The 21,757-nt window shown below is 38.1% G+C and overlaps 1 protein-coding gene across 1 annotated transcript in view; it reads left to right on the top strand.

Moving 5' to 3' along the window:
* ZNHIT6 (zinc finger HIT-type containing 6) overlaps positions 1-10,671 on the top strand; it is a 46,764-nt gene extending 36,093 nt beyond the window's left edge. The window contains exons 9-10 of the mRNA XM_081143704.1: positions 4,873-4,997; positions 9,763-10,671. Coding sequence (XP_080999830.1) covers positions 4,873-4,997; positions 9,763-9,803 — 166 coding nt within the window. The 3' untranslated portion in view covers positions 9,804-10,671. The remainder of the gene's footprint in view (positions 1-4,872; positions 4,998-9,762) is intronic.
* The last annotated feature ends 11,086 nt before the right edge of the window (positions 10,672-21,757 follow it).

Raw genomic sequence — 21,757 nt, 5'->3', positions numbered from 1 at the left:
TTTTGGTGACTAGGAAACATTAGAATCGACCTGAAGCATGTCCACACACATGAAGGAAATTATGTAAAGAGGGGTACTAAATATTTGTATCAACTCAGAGATGACAGGTCCAGTGATGGAACGGGTTTCCTGTGTGGCATTCTGCTTGAATAGGTTTTATAGTAAGAATTGCAAACTTAGTTCTAGGGAAACTGAAGTTGCAGAACAGATGCAAGCACAACTTAATTGAAGTTTCAGTGGCTGTGAACCTGAGAATTTAACATCAAGTTGAGAGTTAAAATATATTCCCAAATTTTTAGAGAAAACTCTCATTTTATATTTCACATAATTCCCTTAACCAGTAATCAAAATATATATTTGAAATGAGAGTATCACTAAGCAAATTATAGACTTATAATCTGCTAAGAATTTGACCATCTCATCCCTTTGGATCTGTTCTTCAGTAAATGTATCCACTCTACTTATGTTGCATAATAATTTGTAACCAACTATATATACTCGTCAGATGGAATAATGACATGATTACTTGAAATTTCTAGGTGATTCAGATATTTCATTTTATCCAAAGAACATCAACCTCCTCTTCAACCAGACCTCTTACTGCAGTTTTTATAAATACCAAAACTGTATGAATTCTATGTGTATTCCTATATCCACTCTGTACTCAGTCTTAATGACACCTAGCTTATTCCTGACTCTACCTTGTGTATGGGGGCGAGGGCAAAAGTAGGTTTACAGTTGTTCGTATGGAAAATAATACACTAATTAATAAATAATACAAGAATAAACTCATGTACTCACAACTGTAAACCTACTTTTGCCCCACCTTGTATATATTTGCTTCCTAGAAGGCCTTCATCTTCTCCCCTCTAGTGAAACCTAGATTGAGAAATAAATATGACTATTTAGAATATAGGTTAAGTGCTACCTTTGGCAGATATATATCAAAACTTGTAGAATTTTAGAGCTGGAGGGACCTCGGTGTTCACATCATCCAGTGACCTTATTTTATGGTGGAAAAATGCTATAACCTAGGTACTGCTAAGTATAATGTTAAAGTTGGAGAATATTCAGATTTAGTTTCAGTATTTTTTTAGGGAATTGAAGGGGAAATTATCTCTAAGGGTTGTCAGTAATCAGATGGAAAATGAAGTGGCTTGCGACTCGTTTTTTTTTCCTTTTAATTCTGTTTCCTTTTGAGTTATGAGAAGTTTTTTTTAGAAAATACTAAGTTGCTAATAAAGTGCAGAGAAAGAACTTCAGGAACGTGGCTAGTTTCTTTGAAAGTTAGTAACAGAGCCAAGATTAAAAGCATACCCTTAAATATCGAGACTTTTATTTATATGTCAATCGCTGTAACACCTGTTTAGCCTGCTGCGCCACGCTGCCCTTCTAATGCCCCTGTGAAGCTGCCTGGAGCAGGGTCAGCTAGCAGACCTGTGAGGGAAAGCAAGTGAAATAACAAGAGGAAATGTCTGAGAGGTTTCCTGAGGGTAAAAGAAAAGACAAATGTTGGTATCTTAATTCTTCTAAACCTAAGTGTTTGTCTTATGGTAGCAGAGCCATTCTCCTAATGGGAACACCAGAGTTTTTGAAAAGTTCCGAAAGATATAGCTGTCTCCTAGGGTTCAATGACTTGCAAAGAAGCTAAGGCCTAAATGTTTTAGGCAGTGCCAAGCTAGACTGTACAATTTGCCTCAAGATAATAGAAACAAACATTCAAAGTGCTTTTAGCCTCTTGGAAGTAAACATGATATAAAATAATGGTTTAAAGGTTGTACTGAAAGTTGCAAGGCTACATTAAAAACATAAAATGGCAAATATGTATTTCAGTGCTTATATAATATCTTCATTGCTAAAGAAGTTCAGTGACTTTGTCCTAAGCTAAAATTTCTGTAAGACTGTCTTGTAACTTTAAGTAAGTACAAATGTGAAACAGCATTCATGGCTTAAGTCAGAGATTTTCGACCTCTTTCATCTCATGGCACACCAAAAAATACATTATTTTTTGCCAATCTGACCAAAAAAAAAAAAAATAGGTGTAATTTTGATTCATTCACACTGGACTGCTATTGTTGTGTTGGCTGTTGTCATTTTTTTATTGAACTTATTGATATGGCATTCATTAATAAAATTATATCGGTTTCAAGGGTACAGTTCTATAAAACATGACTGTATATTGTATTGTGTGTTCACCAACCCAAGTCAAGTTTACTTCCATCACCATTTACCTTCTCCTACCTCCCCCACCCCCTTTTCCCTCTGATAATCACAGTAGTTGAAAATCGCTATAGTAGACTAAGAATAACTACTACTGGTAGAAAATTCAAAGAAACTCAGAATTTCAGCTAAAAGGTTATCTAGTGAAGTCTGACCTCTTTAATTAGCAGACCCAAAAGCTGAGTCCTAGAAACTTACTGACACACTCAATAGCAATACTGCCTTCATTAGAAGTTTGCAACATTTTAGACTAAACAGTAAATAAAATTCATTGGTTCTAATCAAAACCACACAACATATCAGATTTCCATTGCATTTGAATAAAATATTTAAAAAATAATTCATTATAAATTCTTATAAATATTTGCATCCTAATTATATCCTAAATGCTTTGTTCAGTGCTTTGGTTAGCACATAAAATAGGGACCAAATTTTTTAAAAAATTTAGCAAGTGTTATCATTATAGTGTTAAGATTGAAATAACATATAACTTATTACATGATAATTTTAAGTATCTCTAAATGTTCCTGTCTGTGCTGGGACCATATTTTATGTTGTATCAGCAATAATATTAGGCTCTGGGTACCATGTGGCTTTTGAAAATTTTTTTTTTTTTTTTAATTGCTCCATCTTTGGAAATCTACAGAACCCTAATGAATATTTAATATTGTAAAAGAAATAAAATACCTAAAACATTAAGTATACACTGAACATTATTTACCAAAAATTGAAATAAGTAGAAAACATTCCCTTATTTGAGAAATGTCTCTTAATAGAAGCCTGATGATTCAGTTAAAATGCACAGAAGATAAGTTACTGCAAGTGTTCATAGGATACTGCTTGAAAAGTTTCTACTTGAGAATTCAAGTCTTGGTTTCTCCTAAGAAAAATTTAGTTATATGTATTTTATATTTTATTTTATAAGTTCATGTTATACTTTGATGTCTAATTCAATCTCATTTTCTTTTCTTTTGTATAATTACTGCTAACTTTTTTTAAATGCTGCTTATTTCAAAGGGAAGTAATGTTTAAAAGATGTGAAACATTTAATCCTTGAGTGCTGGAACCACTTTTAACATATCGTAAGCACATCTGTATTGTGTTACACAGGGAAAAGAATGTATGCGTTCTGTGGCCTATGGGCACTAGGGTGGCTGGTTTAGGAAAACTGAGTATTTTGCATTTCAAGTTTCTTTTCAACATAAAACATATTCTGTGATTCTAAAAGAATTTAATTCCAGGGATGAGGTGTGTGGTCAGGCAAACATAAGTAAAGTTTTGGTCTTACATTTGTTCTCTCACTTGCCACCTACTTCTTGAAAAGAAATCCAGTTTTCACAGTGGGCTTGCTTTTGCATTTTGTTAAGTACTTCTGCTTTCCCCTATTTGACAACTGTGACATGGAACGAACTTAGAATACAAAGAAATCACTGCACCAGGAGTTCTTAGTAAGTCAGCTACATGTCTCAGTCAGCTGCAGGTTATGGAGTAAGTAATTTGTTACTAATTAAGAAATACCAAAGTTTGTGAAGGATTTGCTCTTAAAACAAAATTACAGCAGATTCAGGTGTATCTCAATGATAACCTCGCACTTATTCTGGTGTGCTTTTTTGAGTGGGAGGTAAAAGGATGGAGTTACAGCTGTCGGGCTGGGTATCCCTTGGGATGGTGTTGTGCATGTGAATATCGTCTATCATTGCTGGATATAGGGAAGAAAAGTTAGAGAACTTCTGTACTGCATTGGTGGACATGTTCTCTACTGTTTCCTCTTTGATATGACACTGTATTCACATGGCAGCACATTCCCATATGTAACTCCCAGTAAGCTAGCTGAAATTCCACCCCTTTCTCTTCTATTCCAGAAAGCAGGCAAGGGAGAGTGTTAGGGGGATGTATCTTGAATCAACTCAAATTTTTTTAAGTAATGACATGAGAATTTCATATCTTAAGGAATATAAGCATCTAATTACCTGTGATACATTTGACAGCTATGTCATGCATGACACCATGACCAATAAACTCCATATCTCTTAAATTTTGTTTATTTGCCTCATTCAGAAACCCAAACCTGGTTTTTTAAATTTTTTAAATAAAAGAAGGCATATTTAATTGGATGACAATATAAATTTCTGGAAGCTTTAATTAGAATGAACCTTTTGCCCAGTTATTTTACTGACAATTTACTGGCTACAGTTTTTGTAGCCAGTTATTTTACTGACATACATTACTAGAAATTATTTATTGTGGGATAGTGTTTGTTTTTCTTTTAAGGCTCAAACTAAGTATATTTGAGGAATTTGAATTTTTAGGTAGTCATTGTTTTACCCAAGATAATTTTATGATACATTAAACGTAGATATTATATAAAAGTTAGTCTTTATTCCTTATTTGATATGAAAATGAATGACCTATTCTAGAGCTTTCCTAATGTCAGTTTATTTGATATGCTTTTGATTTAGCTTTAGAACCTCCATAATAATAGCTCTTTTATCTGTTTTTTTTAAAGTATTAAACTTAGTATAAGGAAATAACTACTGAATTAATGTTATCACCATATAAAAAATTTTTAATGTAAGGAACTCTGATATATTTTATTTATGAGTAGTTTTTAATATTAAGAGCATTTTCTTGTTTTGCTTTTTATTTTATAAGATATTATGAACTGGATCCTCACAAAAGTCTCCTTGACAATTTGAGGAACAAAGTGATCATTGAGTATCCAACATTACATGTGGTATTAAAGGAATCCAATAAAGACATGAAAGTTCTTCACCAAGGTAAGTACAGTATAAGTTTGTTCCTGTAATATTCAGAATAACTCTAGTGAAACTGAAGCAATTGGGACTATCCGTATTTCTTTATATTTGTGTTTTCCCACTAGATTTACACACTTAACTGAATTTATAGCTACAGTTAATACTATAAACAACAAATGAATGAGCTGCTGCTTCTGTCTGGTTTGAGAGAATGTGAGCTCATACTATCATTTTAAAATGAATGAACCAGTTTAATGTCCAGCTATAAAAGGATACTCTGCCTTATTGGAGTTCTATGTGTTTTTGTCTTTTTTTAAGCTAATGGTCTATAAGTAACAGTATGTTGTGATCAGATAAACTTACTCCCTAGTTAAAACTCTTGTTTTTAGAGATTCCTAAAATGAGGAATATAAAAACATTTTTAGTATCTCGCCATATAGAAAAAGAAATGTTGCAAGGAACATTAGTTTCAAATTTGGGCGGCGTTTAGAATAATGTGCCCTAAGGGCCAAGTGCCACTGCCTTGACCCTTTATGTTCTTTTACTTTTAAACCCCCTGTTTTTATTTTCTTTGATTTTGTTTCCTTGGCTATATTTATGATCCTTTAAAGGTAGATCTTTTCCACCTTTGGTGAGCAGTGGAGTTGGGAGGAAGTATTAGAACTGGAAGTGGTATATGTAAAAGTTCAGTGTATAAAATGACTTATCCATATTTGCAAATAATGATTAAAGTAAGCTAATTGTGTTTCTGAATACAGATTTGAGAGGGTGAATAAAATCCAGAAATTACTTTTAAAAAGGGAGAGAAGTTACTTACCTTAACTCAAAACCATTAGATACCACTTTCAGTTAAGGATTATAGGTACAGGCCAAGTTTCATTGTAGCAAACTCCAGAGAACCATAAAATCCTTGGCTTTGATTGAACTGTTTTTTAAGATAATATTACTTGAAACATGTAGTTTGGGTTTTATCGTTACACCAGTATTATAGACTGTAACAGGCAGTAACCTTTATTGTAAAGTGTTCTCTGTATATAATAGCTTATAGGTATATAATAGCTTTTATTCTGGGTGAAAGTTAATAGGAGAAAAAATTTTTCCAAATGGCCAAAATTTTGTCAGTGCCACAATTGGAAACTATATTTTTAATTAGCAAACTTGAAGTTTCTAATGATCAATTATGGATTTCTAAATCTTAAGCTTAATTCTTGACTTTCTGTTTTTCAGTTTGATACTATCTGATTTTTCTCAAATTAAATTAGAAGTTTTACTTTTAAATGACCAGTTTCACTTTTTAAAAAGCTGTGTAAAACCTTACTTATTCCTTAATATAATTCACATAGCTCTCCCTCTAAATGCTGGTCTTGGGAAAAGTTGTTTAGTAATGTGGGTTACTAGCCAGGGCAAACACTGTCTGTGTAAATAAACATGCACACACAGCTTCTCTTTCACCTGGTTGAGGAATGCACATTGAAGTAAGGCTTCCTGTAACGAAGCAAAAGAAAAGCTACTTTTGTAGTGCACTTGGAACCTTCTTAAGTAACATTTGCTACTTTTTGGTAGGTGTATCATGTTTGACTTATCTACAGGAAGCACTAGTGACTCATGCTTTCAGGATAGAGGATCGTTTAAAGCTGCTGTAGCAAAAAACTAAGGATTATCAGACAGGATTTGAAGGACCATACCAGTGTTGTCACATCATAAATACACATACTTTAAAAAATAATGCGACGTCTTCCTGTACATGCAATTCTTTGTGTAAGCCCTTCAAGGTGCCTGTTGTTGTTTTTTTGTGCTTTCTCAAACCATTTGATATTCTTCAAGGTGGTCCCTTAATGCAAAAGAAGGGTTATATAAGAATAGGACATTTTCTTTGGAAAGCTTTGAAATTCTCTCTCTCTCCAGAGCCAAAAAGTTGGATTTTTAATCTTGACTTCATAGCACAAGGTGTCTCTCTTCTAGTTTTGAGAAAATGTGTTTCTGGGCTGGAATTCAGTAGTTTTCACAGTTAAGGGTTGTTATAATGTTTGTTATTATAGATTGCCATAATTTAATTTTTTCAAAGTCTGCCTATATTGATGGGCAGTTGGCACGTTTTGTTTGTTTGTTTGCTTTTTGCTTTTTAAGGAATGAAAAAAAGTTGACTGTAAAAGGTTAAGCAGTTAAGGTAGCCCACTAGCCTGGAGATGCAGAGTGCTAACCACCCATCTCATATCAATCCACTGCGAAGTGATCAGAATAGTGCTACTTGCTTCACAAGTCTTTGTTTGTCAAAATTAACTAGTAGACCAAATGACCTGATGAAAGCCTGCTGCATTTCGGTCTACAGAAAAAGAATGGACCTCTATTAAAAGAAGAAAACTGGGCCACTTCAGTAAGCAAAGAAAGGGGAAAATCTTCTGCAAACTGCAATGCCAACTAGCACAAAGCCCCATTAATTTAAAAATACCAGTTGATTACATTTCTCTGTTATTCTAAGATAACTCAAAATTAGAAAATGCCTCTGCCTTTGAGAAGGAATCCAACCCTAAATTGATTACTTGAATTAGTGAGAATACCTGGCATAGCAGTTGCTCATCCATCAGTCTCTTGTTGGGCTGATGAACCCTTTCATTCATTCTCCTTCCCTCCTCTCCCCTCCTCCCTTCTTATTCCTGCGTTTCTTCCTTTCTCTTCCAGAGTATGTGTGAGGTAATGGGCGGGGTATGGGCACCGATCTCAGGCACAGGTATACAAATGTTGGCTTTACAGTGCAGTAGGTGCTATAATAGAGTTTGCATAAAGTGCGGAGAAAGCCAGAGGAGAAGACAACTAACTTGTAATATCATGGGGACACTTGAAGGACTCTGCTAGAGTATATAAAATTCCACAGGGGTGGGGACATATCTTGGATGGAAGATATTTCAAGGCCTTACTCATAAAAAGAACTCAGTAAACAGCAGTTTGATTGTTGGTACGATCTTAAATCTAGGTACTATCAGCAAACCCCAAGGAACTTGGCAATTGGCATATGAGACAAGTTTCAGGTTTATGATTCTAGCACCAGCTCTTATTAGCTTTGGGCCCTTGAGAATTCACTCTCCCTCTCTGAGCTTTTTCTTATTTACACAGTGGAGATAAATGGCTATAAGCCTCAAGCAAAATAATCTCTATATTAACCTTAATTGTCATAGTGTTTTTATACATTATTTCCTTTTAGTTTCACCGTACAATGAAATTAATAGAGCAGTCACTCTGGATCCCATTTTGCAGATTAAAAAAAACCACTAATCATCAGAGAGATGCAAATTAAAACCACAATGAGATATCACCTCACACCTGTCAGAATGGCTACCATCAGTAAATCAACAAACAACAAGTGCTGTTGAGGGTGTGGAGAAAAGGGCACCCTAGTGCACTGCTGGTGGGAATGCAGACAGGTTGGTGCAGCCACTGTAACAGTATGGAGTTTTCTCAAAAAATTAAAAATGGAACTGCCTTTTGACCCAGCAATCCAACTTCTGGGAATATATCCTAAGAAACCCCAAACACTAATTCAAAAGAATATATGCAACCCTATGTTCATTGCAGTGTTAATTACAATAACTAAGATCTGGAAACAGCAAAAGTGCCCATCAGTAGATAAGTGGATAAAAAAGCTATGGTACATTTACACAATAGAATAATAGTACTCTCCTATAAAAAAGGAAATCTTTCCTTTTGCGACAGCATGGATGCACCTGAAGATTATTATGCTAAGTAAAATAAGCCAGTCAGAGAAAGACAAATACCATATAATTTCACTTACATATATAATCCAATGAACAAAATAAACTGACAAGCAAAATAGAAACGGAGGCGTGGATACATGGAACAGACTGACAGCTGTCACAGGGGAGGGGGGCTGAGGAACTAGATGGAAAGAAGGTGAAGGGGTTAACCAAAAAACATATATACGTGACACAGAGACACAGGCAACAGTGTGGTGATAGCCACTGGGAAAGGGGGGTGGGAGGGGTCGTTGAGGTGGGCAAAAGAGGAGTGTATTGGGGATGGAAAGAGACTTTGCTTGGAGCGGTGGGCGCACCATGCAGTGTGCAGGTGATGTTTTGTTCTGTTGAGTTGCTCACTTGAAACCTGTGTGGTTTTGCGAATCAGTGTCACCCCAGTAAGTTCAATAAAAAATAAAATACTGAGTCTTCAAAAAAAAAAACCTAAAAGAGTGACTTACATTTATGTTGATTCAGCAAACATGCTATACCAGGGGGTAGATATAGGGAGGAAAGGTGCAGTCTCTACCTCAAGGAACTCAGTTTAGTGAGTAATCATAGACTTGCTTGCTCTAGTTCCTTGAAAGGAACTCCATTGCTGCTGAGTCTTCTTTCCTTGAAAGGAAGGACATGGCGATTAGCTAGTCTTCTGTTAGCCCACATTCACTCAACATATACTGACCCTCAATTTTATGTTTTAAAAAAAAATCAGGAAAAATGTATTCCGACCACACTTGGCTAGGCTATGTGATAATCGCAATCTATGCAGTGGTGTGAGTGTGGGATCATAACCACACTGTGAAGTGACCGTTCCCAAGTCGTCCACACAGTCAGGAAGGATGTTACCTCACAACATATAATTGCCACTCTCCGACACCATTTCTCTATTTACTGTGGCCAGAATTGTATGTCCCAGCTGCCTGGGACATGACGTGGTTGGTGTGCATCAGAAGGGAAGAGAGAAGAGGAAAAACCAGCAGGCTAGACAGAAACAGTATAAACACTTGACTGTATGTTTTTTGTTTTGTTTTTTTCAGTGAAAAGTGAATCTACCAAGAACATTGGCAGTGAAAATTGAGCTCTTTTGGAAGAAGGAAGTTCCCAGGTTGCAGAGGACTAACTGTTGGGTGACTGGGATATTGTCAGTGGGTGGGTGCAATTTTTTGTTTTTCTGAAAAGTGATTAAACAATTTAAATTTTTTTTAAAGATGTATTTTCTGGCCTCTTGAATTGACTTACAAGGCCCTTATTCCTATTAACAACCCTTCTTCTGCACCTGATTGGCATAGTGCTTATTTTAATTAGACCCAGGCTTTTAGTGTGCTGAGTTGAATAGACTGAAAACTTTCCTGTTTCGATGCAAGACCAAACCCAAGGATCACCTGTGTCAGCCACAGAGTTGTCAAAAGGCCTTGCGACACACGAGCTAGCCATCCCGTTCTTGCCTTTGGAATGTATATGTAACTTACCCTCTTGAGATGAATGACTGGGTCTTTTATACTTGGGTAGCACCCAGTATGATGTCCTGTGTAAAGGCTGAATAAATACATTTAGACACTATTTCTTACATTCAGTTCAGAAAATCAGTGGCTCCACATTGTTGTTTGAACCATCAGTGCTCACACTTGTTCACACAGTGTCTTACTTTGAATTCTGTACCTTTTATCTCATTTTCACTCCACTCTTGTCATTGCCACACAGGGGTGTTGTGATGACCAGTTTTATGCTGTGCTTTGAAACATCTACCAGTAACTAAAGGAAAAACACTTGGAACTTTTTCGTGTTGTTGGAATGTATATGTGTATTTATGATATACCTGGCTTAATTTATACCTTATGGCAGCTCTGTATACATTATGATCTCACATATTGAAATTAAATGTTCCTACTTTTGTTGGAATTTATAGTTATAAAATTGAAACATGACTATAAAAGAGTAAAAGATTATTACATCTGTGTTGCATCTGTGTACTTAATGGTTAAGAAAACAAAGATAAAATTGGACATTAGTGAAATTCATTTTTAGTTTGTAATTGAAATAAGTTTTAGACCGAAAGGAAACCAAAGGCATTAATTAAAGAGACTTGGAAAAATTAGAAATATGAAAGAAAAAAAAAGATGAGCCCAGAAGAAACTTGTAGAACACAAGTATATGTAACTTGGGGTAGAAATTGGAGAAGAGAATCCAAAGACAGTGATGCCACAAAGACCCTTGGTATAAAAGTAATACTAGAAATGGGGTTCATGGGAAATAAGGCCTTGCAATCTGAAATATATATATACTTCCTAAAGCAACTTCAGGGCTCTCCTCCCTCATTCAGTAAAAAAATTTCTGTAGAATTATGTTGTTCACAATATTACTGGAGAGACAACTAACTGGGATTTCAAGGGATTCATATTTAATCTCAAAGGGAAATTTGCCTTGAAACAGGTAAGAAATAGGATGAAGTGAATCAAAAGTGTGACTATGGATAGAACTGTTACTGGGAAAAGTGGGGTAAAGTACACAAATGAACATGTGATCTGAACATCAGGGTGGAGAGGAATTTCCTGACAATGAAATCTGGTATGATGTAGTCTCATTTCCAAGAAAAATGTTGAGTTCCATCCCTTCTAGAATTTAAACTGAAAACTAGACAAAAACCAAAGAACTTATCCTGTGTTTTTTCCCCTGCCCAGAAGACAAAAGAAAGGGAAAAAAATATCTACATGATCTAATAATGCATCTCTGCCATCTCTATTGTCTAGATTATGCTAGACTTTTCAGTTATAGACTGTTTCTTAGGAAAGGATTTAACTAGCACAGTTCCCTTAAATGAACTGTCGGCTCATTTGAGTAACATGCACATTTATTCCCATAGGATTTACAATAGCATGTGTTTTAGTGAAGAAGCATGTCAGCTACTTGGAGGGGAGTAATTGAGGGCCCTAGAAGTTCGTAGTATTAACGCCCAATGTCTTTTTTTAGAGACCATCTTCATTTTGGATTCTTGACAAATTCTGATAGATAAATTCCCTGACCCATGTTAAGTGCAACATCCTGCGTTTTGTTCATGACTCACATTTTAAAAGGAGAAAAGCTCCACCTGGCTGCCTTTATTTTTTAAACAATGATTTCAAAGAGAAAGTAGGCCTTTCATAATTGCTAATTATTATATATGGGATTATTAGCCATAAAGTACCATGAACAAAGCTTGCACCTGTTCATATTATAAATACAAATTAAAGAGAATTGCTATCATTTAACTCTATAATTTAAATATAACTTAAATATAATTTAAATTTATATAATTTAAATATAAAGATATTTAAGAATCCAAAGTGTAGTTAAGACAGTTTGTTTTCCTGTAGCAAGTGGTGGGATTCAGGTTCCGTGATGTAGAGTAAAACATTAAACACATAACTGCAATGCCAAAAATTTCCATTTTGTTTAATTTGGTTGACATATACAAGGGTGTTGTACCTGATTTCATATTAGTCATTAAATTTTAGTCAAAGATAGCCTAGTTTGCTTTGTTTACTCATGCACTACTGCATTAAAACATGTTCAGTTGCCTGGCCGGACGTGGCTCAGCGGTTGAGCGTCCACCTAGGATCCAGACGATCGGGGTTCGATTCCCGGTCAGGGCACATGCCCGGGTTGCGGGCTGCAGCCAATCAGTGACTCTCATCATTGATGTTTCTCTTTCTCTCTCTCCCCTTCCCTTCCTCTCTCTGAAATCAATAAAGATATTTAAAAAATTAAAAAATTAAAATAAATAAAACGTGTTAAGTTTTTTTCCAGGTAAATATTGTGCACTTTTGATTATTAACCAACTGTCCCTCAGTTGCAAGTAACAGGAACTCATTTCAAACTAGTGTCAGCCTGAAGGGCAATCAACTTACTGGTTCATACACAGGAAAGCCCACACACAGCTGGTTCCAAACACCCAAGGAAGCCATCTTTCCGTCTCCCATACTTGCCTCTGAGTTTTTCTTTCTTGGTTTTCTCGTCTAAGCAGACTCTCTCTTTACAGATGCCCTTTTGGGGTAGGGGACAGTGAGGGTAAGGATGGTAGATGAGAGCCGTTGACAGTTTCAGCTTACTTCGTCATAACCAGAGCAGGGCAGCAAATTCTGTAAAATTTGGAGGAAGAACTTTGATTTTGCCCAGACTGGGTCACATTTCATCCCTGAGCTGATCAGAAGAGGAGTTCCCCCAGAGCAAAGGGAGATTACCAGAAAAAGGAACCATGCAGGGAGCAAGAGAAGGAAGCGGTTACTGAGAATACAAAAGTAACAGGTGTCCACTGCATGCTGTTTGAATTTGAGTAGCAAAAGGTTTCTGATTTGAAGTAACATAAACAGTAAAATTCAAAATCGACCTGCAAACCCTTATTGTCTAGAGATTTTAATTCCTATTTGATGCCAGTACTGCTTTGAGTTGCCATTACAGGCTTTGAAGAAAGGCTTTCCGTTTGTGTTTGACGTTATGTTGCTACTGGTTTGATCAGATGCACATAGCACCAGTCCATTTCCATCACGGATTTGGAAACTTCCAGTTTCATCAACATTCAAGAAGTAGTGACTGAAATTAGAATTGTACTGGGGCAAAATGCTTCAAAAAATAAAGGCAACTTAAGGAAAAATAAGCCCTTAAGTAAACCTTTGGGGATCTGTACTTCATTACAAAGTATTTTCTTTCAGCTTTGGTCAGTGGAAGCTACCTGGAGTATGTGTGCCTGTGTTCTTTAAGATGAACTGTAATGCAAACATTTTCCATAGCGGAGGGCGCTGGACTGCGCTTGTTTTCAACTTCATGACCCGTCGCATCCGGGAGCCTCTGATGAGCTACTTCACAAGCCAACGGTGACGTTTTCTTTTCTTGCTGAATAAAGTTATCAGAACCCTCTCCCACCGTGACTTGGCCCTAACCTAAGTCGGCAGCGTTCTTTCTGTCTTCTTTTATTTTCACCCTTTGCTTCGGTCACAAAACAGCATGACGGGCCTTGCTCCTGTTCCTCATCTCCACACGCGTGCGTTCTGCTCCTTAGAGGAGCCGGAGCCGTGATCGCAGGATCCTCCCGCGTGGAGTCCTAGTTGTGTTCGTGCTGTGTCTCCTGATTGACTGATGCGAATGCCATTCTGCTTGTTAAATGTTTTTAATATCACACTGATCATAAGAGTAGTAACTAATATGTGTTAATAGTTTACTAAGTACCAAGCACTTTAAATACACCAACTCATTTAAGATTTTTCACAGCAATCTTAGGAAATAGATGCAACAGTAAAGTCCAGCAGTAAGTACAAAAAATTCAGTAACATGAAATGGGCCCAGGGTGAGCCCGCACAACCAGCTACCCAGGATTTCCCAGCACCTAACTATAGGTCCCAAATACATTCTGTAGTTTGGCCCCACATGGTGGCAGATGTCCATCCAGGTTAAAATACCAGTGGGGACAATTCTGAGTTAGTGCTCTGCCTGACTAGTATTTCTATGACAGTGAGTCCAGGAATCTGCCCATTGCATCAACCTGACCTGAGAAGCGCACCCTGTGCCCCTCCGTTCCCGAGACAGCCTACCATTTCCTCACCGTGGCCAAGAGTTAAGAATGTGAGCCCCATGCATTTGTGAACAGGGGCAGCACTGTCGACGGGGGTTCCTGTAAATCATTTTACAGATGAGAAGACCAAGGCACATAGAGGTTAAAGCATATTCTTAGGTCCAACTGTTAAATGATAAATAATAGAGCTTGGCTATTTTCTTAATTTCTCTCTGTACGTGGCATTATCGTTCTTCCTGTCTGTATAATTATTGATAAAAGTCTGTATTTAATTTATTTTGAAGGCCAAATCTGTGGCTAATATTTGCATCATTACAGCATCAAGCTCAGTTTCTGGCATAAAGTAATCCCTCAGTAAAAGCTGGATGTTGAGACGAGGTGGGAGGTACAGGGAAGCTCTCTAGGTTGAAAACCAAACAAATTTTAAGGCTTTCTAGTAGATTGTTATCTCTCAGCTTATAGCAAAGCCCCTGACTGATAGGGTAATATTAATAGCTAAAAACTCAGAACTTAGCATAAGCTGGGCACCGTTCTCAGTACATTACAGCTGTTAATCATTGAATCCTCACAATCCTGTGAGGCAGGCACTGCATGGAATGGAAAATGTCATTAATTAAAAATGTGCCATTTCATGTAACACTAAGAAAAAAATGCTACCAATTAAATTATGACAATGCTTTTTTCTTTCGAGTTTGACAAATTTACTGCTATTTACTAAAGACATTCCTCTCAGTCATTTCTCTCCCATCTTGACCAGGCCTTAATATTTCGAGTCAAGAAAAAATATAGAGAAATATTTTAACATGAACAGTGAAATGGACAAAATTAAAAGCTTGCCTACATTATAACAGGTTAAATTTGTGTCTCTTGACATAATTAAATTATGTAAGAACTAATAGTTCTATATACATTTTCATTGTTTTACTTGGTACTTACTCTAAACTTAAATGCAAGCAAACACAGTGTTAGGAATATAGACAGGCTACTTCTCTGGAGTTGTGACATAAAAATGCTTTTTAAAAATTCAGTTTAGAATATTTATACATATGTAAAGAGCTCTTGTTGGCACTTTATTTCAACAGTTTAAGACTCCCTCAGTTGTAAGATACAGCATTTTGTATATCACTGAGAACACGGCTTAATTAATCGACACATCCTGACTTGAGATGTTAAAATATGAAAAAAATAGTGTAGAATTGATGTAATATAGTATTGCAACAAATTTTTATATCCTTCTGTGCTTATATAAAAATAAAAACATTAAGTGAAATTACCTGGGTAAGACATTCCTAAAGCTTCGCGTTCATTCTGACATTTGAGACTGAGACCTCAGGATGCAGCGATTCTTAGTGAAGTGCCCACCGCTGTTTCTGCCATTTTCATCAAAGGTGTTAGCAGAAGGGTTTCTGTCAGCAATCAGGACAACGGGTTTGTGGACTGAAATCTTGAAGGGTTGCAGTTGTCCATTCATGTCTCCAAAAACAACCAACCACCAAGTCTACGTGTGTATAAGCAAATGACAACTACATCAAGACTGTGGCCTGGCCAAAGCTGTTTGAGACTAGAGATTTTAGAGATGTTACAATGTGGGCTCTCGAGTCAATTAAGTATAGCACCATCACCCCCAATTAAGTACAGTACTATCACCCCCAAAGAAACTGAATTCCAAACAGACTGGCCCCATGGAAAGTAAATAGATGAGCCGCGATTCAAACCAAGGCGAGTTGGGCTTCAGAGGGCACAGCCTGAGTGGGCTCAGCCACCCCGAAGTCATAGTACATTTCATGATGATTTGGAGTGAATACTGTAGTTTACTGCTACTTAAAAATGGAAATAAGTATTTTAATAAGCTACTTTATCAACTTATTTTTTGCAAAGGTAGGACAGTATCTTCATACTGTGTAAAAGGGACAGAAGGATGCAAAGACAACTGCTAATGATTGTCACATTGACTATGTTGAGCCGCAAAAGGAACATCTGTGTGGCATGCTGGGGACTCCATCTGAAAGCTGTTGGGCCTTTTCTCTAGACAGCACCGACTTGGGGGCCAGGCTTGGGGGAGTTAGGACAACCAAAAGAAAAGTTTGATTTCAGAACCTGTTGGAATTCTGGGGAACGGCTACAGAAGTGAAAATGGGACGGTAGGAGAAAATCCCTGAAAGGGCCAGAGTGTATAAATAAATGAAAGGCCTTATAAACAGTGGAATGTGAGTCTCAATCTTTAATTTCATGGAATTAAGGCAAGTGTTCATGCTCTGAACCATATAAACAAGCAGTAAACTAAGCCACATGACTTTTAAGAGGGAAATGGCCTATCTCAGGTAGGCAAGGCAGGGACTATAAATAGTGGTTTTGCTTCTGTATTTCAGAAAAACTTCCCTTCTCCCAGGTTTCTGCTAAGCACTTGAAGTTATTTTTACCGTGAGAAGAGATTGTCACACACCACGTCTTGCTATCATGATTTCTTTTGGCTCCTTGTACCGTGGATTCTAGTTTAAGTCCATATGGTATGAATCTGTTGCAAAGACAGTCCCTAAAGCCCAATAACTTCTTATTTTTCCTAGAGCCCTGTGGTCCTGCTCTTCTTGACTGCTGCTCTGTGTTCCTAAAGAAAAACAGTCGAGTCTGATCTTTGTGTTTTGAAGTTTTGGTGGTTGGTTAACCAGATGCTGTGATGCTGTGCTTTAGGGCCCCTGCCAACGTAGAAGAGACAGCAACTTTTTCCATGTTCCTGACAGATTGGAAGGTGTTTTTTCAAAGTCTCTGCTTCAGATCTCTCCCTGGAAAGGTTTGTCAGTTGTTCGGCCAACATTCTTGGCCTGTGCAGCGAGTGCAGCTAAGAAGCCTGTAAATAGTTTCTGCCACATTTGGACCCTCACAAACAAAACTTCTAAGTATTGGAAATGGAAAACTCGAGGTGGCGAGGAAAGCCAAGCGAGAGCGGGCAGCCAGTCTTCCAGGTAAAGAATTAATGGGACTCTGTAAGAAGGAAGCTACTGTTTGTGGCTGACCTGAGTGTGGACAGTTGAAGGGAGAACACGATCCAGATGTTCTTTTCTCGCTTTCCGCAGTGGCAAGGAGAGCAGGCTGAGGTTCGATTTGATTTTTTTTTTTCCTCTAAGCAATCACATTCTTCTGTCCCCAACCAAACTTGTGTGCCCCTTAGGAGTAAGAGGAAAAGCGAGTTATTTCTCAGCTCTTTTAACGCATCAAAAGTACCTTCTTTGAAATTCTTTAACTTAGCTCACCCAAAAGTACTTTATAATCTAATCTCCTATAATCCTATTTAGTATTTCTCCAAAGAGTAGTAATAGGCTAAGTGATGATACGAGTATAAATTATGTTAAAGGGTACAGTGAGAATCTGTTGTTTGCAACCCAGCATGCACCCACCTGCTTTTTGGTAACCATACCTTGGAGCCTTCTGGGAAGCTACCAGCTCCCCTCTGTTCTCAGCTGTCCAGTTTGGATGGGATTAAGCTCAGCCCCAGGTTCTGAGTGGGATTTCATCAAACTAAACAGATCAGAGTGTCCCACTCCTGTGCTCCATCGCATGCTTGGTTCAGACGGTGCAGGTGACCTAAGCTGGTGCGATCTAAGGGAGCTGCAGAATAGGCAGGGCACAGACTCCCCTGCAGTGAAGAGGCAAGGTTAGCCTGTTTGGCTGCTCTAAGGACAGCCAGCCTGAGACTGGTGCCAACTCAGAGGAAGCTGATTAGGTCTAGATTAAAACAAGCCATCTATCCCTGTGGAATGTTCAGCTGCATTAGCCAGTACATTCCTCTTTCTTTTTTTTTTTTTTCTTATTTGAGTTTCTTTAAGTTGGATTTTCTATCAGCTATATCAGAATTTAATACCAGGAAATGAAGTGTGGCAAGTTATAGGCCCTGGATTGTGAAGTTGGTTGAATCAAGATGATGAGGAGAACCTCGGTATCCTAGGCTAAACGTTAGTACGGATTACATTGGTCTGTAAAAGGAAAAACAGGCTTAACTGCCACAGTAATTGGTTCCAGAATGGCCATATAAAGCCATACCAGAGGGGGACCCCAGATTTTTCAAGGGAGTGCTGGAACTCGATCTCTGTTCCCCATTGGGCTAACTTATGTGGGGATGTACACTTTAGAACTGCTATAACCATGTTGGGTGCCGCAAGGGGTGCCAGCCTGAGAATCAACCTAAAAGCAGAGCTGAGACTCAGATCCTAGTAACAACATTTTGCTCTCATTTCCCAGACATTCTGGATTGCTTCCCCCTCATTTGTCACAATAACAATAACAAAGTTTCCCAAGTGATATCGAGAATGTGGGGAAATTTTAAATGAGTCCCTCCTTTTAGTGGCCTTGTCTTCTTTTCCAAACAGCACTCCCCTGTGGTCACCTCCAAGATGTATGATTGAAATCTGCAGAACCACATAATCGCAGGATCTTAGAACCAAAGGATCATAGAGATCAACTAGTCTGGGCCTCCCACGGCGCTTCAGGGTAAGCAAGGTGATTTTTAGGTGACTTATGAATATTTTTTTATTTTAATAAATATAATGAATCCTAGTAAAATACAACTAGCATTTTCACATCAAACTTGTGATTTCACAGGTCTTGTGCAATGCTTTTACTTAGGGGGAAATTGAAACTTTGAGAGATTAATAGCTTTTTTAGGGATTGATTGCCCAGATGGTAAGTGAAGGTTAAGAGATACTAAATCTTACAACTGGAAGGCATCCTAGAGATCACCTCCAATGTCAGAATTCCCTCCAAAGCGCCTCCCACAAGGGGTTATCCAGCCCCTGAACACCTCTAAGGATGGGAAACTTATCACCATTTGAGGCAGCACAATCCATTTTGGCAGTTCTGATAGTTAGAAAATTCTCCCCTGTACTAACCCAAAATCAACCCTTGAAATTTCTTTACATTTGGTTCCAGTTCTTCCCTCTGGAGCCACTCCCACCTTCAAGACAGTTACTCTGCTGCCATCCACTTCTCCCTCCACACACACACACACACACACACACCCCCCACACACACACCCTAAGTCTCTCTTCATGGAATGTGGTTTTGAATCCCTCCAGCATTTTCTCATTAGTTTGGGGTGTTTTTTTTTAATTTAACACTCAAATATTTTGGTTGCTATTAAAGCTGTGTGTCTAGAACTTGACTTAATATATATATACAGTGTAGACTAAACTAGTGGAGCTATCCCACCCTTTGTCCTGGACCTTATGTTTTTATCACGGCAGCCTGAGATCACTACATCCTGTGCTTGACCGTTGAGTGACAGCATCCATCTTCCCTCCAGCCCTCTGCATTCTGTAGTCCACTGGCTGACTAATTGAACCTCAGTTCACAATTTGTAATTTATTCCTACTCCGTTTCATCCCATCATTTCATTCTCTTGGGATTTTTTGTGGATCTTGATTCTATCAGCCGATTTATTAAATCCAGGAGGCTGCCCTTGAAGCTTAAAAGTAATTTCAAGGTACATAAAAATGAAGTGAATGAAGAAAATAATAAACTTAAGGAACCCAATAGATTGATGTAGACTGAAAGTATTAATTGGGCTTAATACGGATCAATGAGAGATTAAGAGATAGTTAGAAGGTCATTCAACTTTTTTAACCCAGTGTCCTAACCTTGCCTATCTAATGTCCCTGCTGGTCAATATCAGAGAGAGACCATTTAGTTACACTGGTCAAAGCTCAAACTCAGCATGAAGTTTCTTACCAGTTCCTCCCTGCTGGGGAAATAAACCTGTCTTTGGCCCCTGGAGCCAATCCAGTATACTAATTGAAGGAACAGGTTTATAAGTTAAATAGAACTGAGTTCAAATGCTAACTCTATGACTTACTGGCTGAATAGCCTCTTGCCAATGGTACAGCCTCTCTCAGCCTCAGTTAACCATGGAAACAATATGGTACCTGTTCAGGCTTATAAGAATTACATACAGCAGGTCCTTGAATAACATTTTATTCAATGTCATTTCATTATGTTGATGAGATGCTGTAGGAACTTAAATACTCAGAAACCTAAGCATATACGTTCTTTTTTACAGGCAAAAGGAAAGAAACCATTATTTGTACAGTTGATCCTGGAAAATATATGGAGTTTGTATGATGCTGTCTTTTAAATGCTGTCTTTTAAAGGTTAAGTCTTGTTTATATCAATGAGCCTATGGTAAAGCTGGTTCTGTTGTACGGCTTTTCATTTAAAGTTCCAGAACCTATCAACAACTTTCAGTGAGGACTTCACTGTAGAAAGCATGGTAAACACTCAATGTACTGTGTCTATGATTGTTTCTAAATCTATTGATATGCACACAAAATAATTAGAAAAGAGGAAAATAAAAATAAGCCCACGAAGACTGGAGCCGTGCCATTACCTCGTATACTTCGTTTAGTCAGTTTCTGTCCTGAAGTACTTTAATCAGGATACTGTTAATTTGCTGAAGAAAATTCCTAAACCCTCCTAGGGCTTCCCATGTTGGGAAGAGCAGAGCTATGAGAGGTTCAGAGCGCAGCTTTCATAAAGTAGCCAGCAGGAACCAACTGGAGATGTTTCCTTCACCAGGAGGCTAAACAGCACTGTCTGGAAAGCATTCCCTCCATCAGGTGGCCGCTCACTCTGAGTGTCACCTCCAGAGGCATCAAAGTCCTTCTAGACTTTCCATCCAAAGGGGTTTTAAGAGACCAGAGGGCTTAGGAGTGAAGAGAGAGAAAAGGAGCAGCAGATGGGTTGTTTCTCTCCCAACATACTTTTTTTTCCTGCCTGTGATTTGCCATCCCACCCGAACACAGCTTCGAGTGTTAGAAGTTGCTGGGTGCATGTGTCTGGGCAGGCACGAGCTCCCAAGGACTGTGCTTTCAAACACTGACTGGGCTTGCCAGAATGGGCCGAGGGTGGCCTCACCTGATCTAAGGATTATTGTCAGGCAGGAGGGTTTTTAAATTTTAAATCCCAGTTTTTTAACATGAAGGAAAACACCTGGCTTCCTAGCCGGTGAAATAGATGGCTTCCGTTGGCTTCCCCTTTTTCAGGAGAGTTTTAGATCCAGTGCTTTTCCTTTTCCTTCGTCAACTAAAGAGCAATCAATGTCTGCAAAGCCATCCGTGGGCCCCACTGGTAGGACCCACCAAGGCTCCCAGGGTTGTACCTCCTGGTGACCCCATGACACGCCAACTCTCCCGTCAGTCAGTGCTGCCTCGCTGGGACAGGAGCACTAACAGACTTCTTACTTGGAGGGTATTTGGGGGTATTTAATTAGTCATTCATCTCTAGATATTCAAAGTGTGTGTGTGTTGTCCTTGGCCACATTGGGTGTTGGGGTTTTTCTTTTTATTTCCACTTGTACAAGGTCACATTCAGAGCTCTTCCTCCCTGAGGGGAGGTTGCGCATTCGTCAGTCACTTAATCTGCCTCCCATTTCCTTCGGTTGGGATCACACGGCCCTTCCTGAGGTATTACCATTTTTCCATTTCTTCCTTGCTCCCTCCTTTCTT

Source organism: Miniopterus schreibersii (genome assembly GCF_964146895.1).
Source record: "Miniopterus schreibersii genome assembly, chromosome: 8".
Taxonomy (NCBI): domain Eukaryota; kingdom Metazoa; phylum Chordata; class Mammalia; order Chiroptera; family Miniopteridae; genus Miniopterus; species Miniopterus schreibersii.
This window is presented reverse-complemented; position numbering and strand designations above follow the sequence as displayed.